Source organism: Colobus angolensis, unplaced genomic scaffold (genome assembly GCF_000951035.1).
Source record: "Colobus angolensis palliatus isolate OR3802 unplaced genomic scaffold, Cang.pa_1.0 Scaffold49, whole genome shotgun sequence".
In the NCBI taxonomy this organism is placed as follows: Eukaryota; Metazoa; Chordata; class Mammalia; order Primates; family Cercopithecidae; genus Colobus; species Colobus angolensis.
Genome location: NW_012118376.1, coordinates 3,275,967 through 3,280,168, shown reverse-complemented (window position 1 = coordinate 3,280,168; position 4,202 = coordinate 3,275,967). Strand labels below are relative to the sequence as shown.

Genomic DNA, 4,202 nt, shown 5'->3' with positions numbered 1-4,202 from the left:
TGGGATTGCTGGGTCAAATGGTGTTACTTTAAAAAATCTTTTCTCTTTATAGCTTGTTTTTGTTCATTTCTTTTACAATGATGGGTAGTTGTATTTCTTTCTGTGTTTATTTTTAACTTTCCCATTTCACTCCTGTTGGGTCAGCATTTAGACGTTAAGTGTATGGGATGCCCATAAGGACTTTGTGCTTTTAGAGTGATCTCCGTCTGTGAGGGACACTAACCAGTGCAAGTTAACACTTACCCATTTTGTTATTGTGGTCAGTATTGTTATATGTTACTAGTGTATTTCACATCTGCACTTGGTGAGGCCTCATTCAGCACCAGACAATAAATTGTTACCATCATTTCCTATTTTTGAATGATGTTTTTCTCTGAGGCTACTCTCTATGGAAGACACTGCATGTCACCTTGAAGCATGCAGAATTTTGAAAAAGTTTGTCACAACCAAGAAAACAGTTTTAGACTTCATATAATGTTTCTTCTTTTAACCTCTGCCATTACTAGATCCCTAGAGACTATTCAGAATTCAAACTGCAGAGTGATTCATTATGTACACAGAAGATTGTTCTTCATTGCCCTGGTGTAAAGACATAAAAGCACACTAGGCCAGGCGCAGTGGCTCACACCTGTAATCCCAGCACTTTGGGAGGCCAAGGCAGGCAGATCACGAGGTCAGGAGATCGAGATCATCCTGACTAACATGGTGAAACCCTGTCTCTACTAAAAACACAAAAAAAGTTAGCCGGGCATGGTGGCGGGTGCCTGTAGTCCCAGATACTTGGGAGGCTGAGGCAGGAGAATGGTGTGAACCCGGGAGGCGGAGCTTGCAGTGAGCCAAGATGGGGTCACTGCACTACAGCCTGGGAGACACAGCGAGACTCTTCTCAAAAAAAAAAAGAAAGAAAGAAAAGCACACTAAACTATTTAGTTTTAATTACTTTTGGCTGGAATAGTTCATGTTAGCCTATGGTTGTAACATTGGTTCTGTGAAAATTGAAAAGTGGGAAAATTGATAATTGAAAAGTAAAAGTTTCTTAATATGTCAGTATGAGTAAGTTTTTCCCTGAAATTTCCCCAGACAGAAAAAAAGTAATTGGAGTGATTGACTAAACTGTATCTTCCAGAGGGCTATGCACAGTGAGAAGGGTCATTGTTCATATATGATGGGTGAGAAGACCATTTTTAATTTTCATTGTATTTTTTTATGGAGACAGGGTCTCCCTGTATTGCCCAAGCTGGTCTTGAACTCCTGGGCTCAAGCGATCCTCTCACTCAGCCTCCCAAATTGCTGGGATTACAGGTGTGAGCCACCATGCCAAGCCTAAGAGAGATTCTTGAGTATTGGCTAGGAACCTTTGGAGAAATGGGCAGGTGAAAAGGAATTTCAGTATATACTGGTTTAACTCATGTGCCACCTCTTCAGGACAGCATACAGTAAAGATTGTGTTACTCAGCAAGGTTTCTGGAACTGCATTTGCATGTTATCTGATTCCTCAGTGGCATGTTAGGCCTCAAGGTGACTCTAATTAGGGCTGTAATAGAAAAGGTCTTTTAAAACTTAGATTTTGGAAGGAACAAGAGAAATAATGAAAAGGACCCTTGATGATAGAAAGACTGAGACCCATGGTAACTCTGAATTTGGTCCTGTAACAATCATCTGAAGACTGAGAAGAACCAAGACATACAAAGGGGAGGAAAATTAGTAACTGGGGAAAAGTAATTTCGCAGACTTGAAAGCTTCCAGTTTTGCTTGAGTTAGGTACAAGTTTCGATTTTGAAGAGCTTTCATTAAACAGAATTTGTTCATAAAAATACTTTAAGAAAACACCATTAGTACAAGTAAGCTTGGTGTATGTTGACAGATCTACACAAGACAATTTTATTTGCCTTTCTACTCTTTGTCTAACCTCATGACAACTACGTTTAACCATGTGTCATAGTTGAGAAACATAACATAAACAAAGAATGAATGTCTCTGATTAACATCATGATTATTTTCTCTTCCACAGTTATGCAAACACACTACTCTCTGTTAAACTAGAAGTTTTATCCCAAGGACAAGATAACTTAAGCTGGAATGAAATTCAGAATTGTATTGATATGGTTAATGCTCAAATTCAAGAAGAAAATGACCGTAAGTATAAGACACTTGCCTTCTCTAGCATAGTGAGAGAAGAAGGTATCTGGACTACTTAGTTTTCTGGATTAGGGCTTTAAGTTTTTACTCAAGGAACTTTGTGCGAGCACACTCTGCTAATATGCATACCTTTACTTATATGTAGATTTTATGCCTATACCACTGTACTAATATATTATAAACATTACAAAGCCTATACAAGAATTCATAATAGAATAAAATACACAGGTAAAAGGCCTGATATATTCTGGTTATTTGTACTTCAGAGACAGCTAAATAACCCATATTTTTAAGCACCCAATTTTATTTTGATCTTTTATTTGGGCATTTTTTTTTTTGAAATATGACACGATTTTTCTGCCCCACAAATGGAGAAATTGGAACATAATCTAACTGTTGCTTAATGATCACAAATCATGGTGATTTGCTGTGTTTCTAGAAATTATAAGCTGCCAGCGTGAAAGCATACCAGCCTCGAGAAGATATGCCCTGAAACATGCTTTCTTGAATGTCAGCTTGCTGCTGTATCATTTGCATCTTGCTTATGAAAGTAGAGTGAAGAATGAGGAGCTACGTAGCTTCTGCAGTCCGTACATTCACTGCTTTTCTATAGTATGCATTGCCAAATTCAAGCTTCAAGCTGTGTTTTCCACCATGAAAACAAAGCAACACCATCTTCTGTGACTTATGAGCTTTTCACTTGTCAACAACAGTGGATGAGTGTTGCTAAAATCATTGATCTCTCCTCCACCTTCCAGCTTTGACTTTTCTAACTCATTTGCCCCAAGCTTGAGGATAGAGTGGGCAGATACTTCTCTCACATCTTATTAAGTTTTATTCTAGTGTGTTTGGGTAAGGTCTTAGGTCTGGTCTTCTAATGCTGTATTTAACTTAGGAATACTAAGATCACTCTTGAAATAAAACATATGCCTTTGTTAATTAATTGCATTTGCAAAGTTTTCTTCTTTTTCTTTGCTATTTCCTGTGAGCACTGGGCCCAAAGTCAAGGCCAGTTTTGGTTCTTGTTTTTTAAACATATTCTCACTTTAAGCCCCTACTGTAAAACACGATCCAGGTGTGCTACCCTGTATAAGGTACCACAGATGTACCACTGTTACACTGATCCATGGACACTTCCATTTTGTCCTTTTCAAGTTGTGCACAAATCTAAATTTCTTTTGGGATGGCACAGCTTCCTGTTGCCTCTGCATTTCCTTTCAGTGAAGCATTTAAAATCTCTGCAATCAGACAGCTTGCTCACAGCCCACTTAGCTCTTTTCTGACACTTGGCTTGGGAGTTTATGGTTCTTGCCAGACATTAGTCAAGATGCAAGCTGTAATTTGAGCAGATGTTCAACATCGGGCGGGGGTTGGGGGACCACTACTGCTCCTAGTGTCCTGCTACAGAGCTCAGTCCCCCAGCCCTTCTGCCCTTCTCCACAACCTCTGTCTTACTCCTCTGAATCTCCTTCAGCAGTGGTTTGGTTGCTATGGCAACTGCCACCCAAGAAGTAGGACTCCTTTCTTTTGGTAGGCAAAACAAAGACTCACATCCCATCTTTGCTTTCTAACTTTTTCCTCAATTCTTGGCAATACCCATGCTTCAGTTCTGCTTTGGTTATTTCTGTATGTGCTGCTTATACAAATGAAGGTATGTTAGTTCTCAGTGCTGAAAGACTGTGGAGTTGACATTGATTAAAAGGGGGAAAATGCCATTTTTGTTCTTGACTATCAAATAGAGCCTTTGCTTTATTTGATTACTGGGGGGAAAAAAACAAGTAACATTTGCATAATTTAGAGAATTGTAAATAGATATTATTTTTAAGCAAAAATCTCATTTGATTGCTGTGGCTTTTATCTATCAAGGTAACAGCACTGCTAAGTTATTCTCCCTAGGACATTTCACACAGCCACTATAACACTTCTGTTAAATATCTTGTCATAAAGGACATATGCCATAACCAGAAAAGGCATTTCAGACATTAATATTTCCTTTCTGGAATTTAGGAACTTTAATACAGAGTATTTAATTTATCTGTGTTTTGGTTTTATTTTTTTTTTTT

General features: G+C 38.4%; 1 protein-coding gene and 1 long non-coding RNA gene across 2 annotated transcripts in view; one reads left to right on the top strand and one right to left on the bottom strand.

The window, feature by feature from the left end:
• IQGAP2 (IQ motif containing GTPase activating protein 2) overlaps positions 1-4,202 on the top strand; it is a 350,336-nt gene that overhangs the window by 230,248 nt on the left and 115,886 nt on the right. The window contains 1 exon segment of the mRNA XM_011959360.1: positions 2,012-2,136. Within this exon segment, the coding sequence (XP_011814750.1) occupies positions 2,012-2,136 (125 nt within the window).
• Positions 2,426-4,202, bottom strand: part of LOC105524109 — a 2,797-nt gene continuing 1,020 nt past the window's right edge. Inside the window, exon 2 of the long non-coding RNA XR_001003699.1 lies at positions 2,426-3,899. This is a non-coding gene — a long non-coding RNA (uncharacterized LOC105524109). The remainder of the gene's footprint in view (positions 3,900-4,202) is intronic.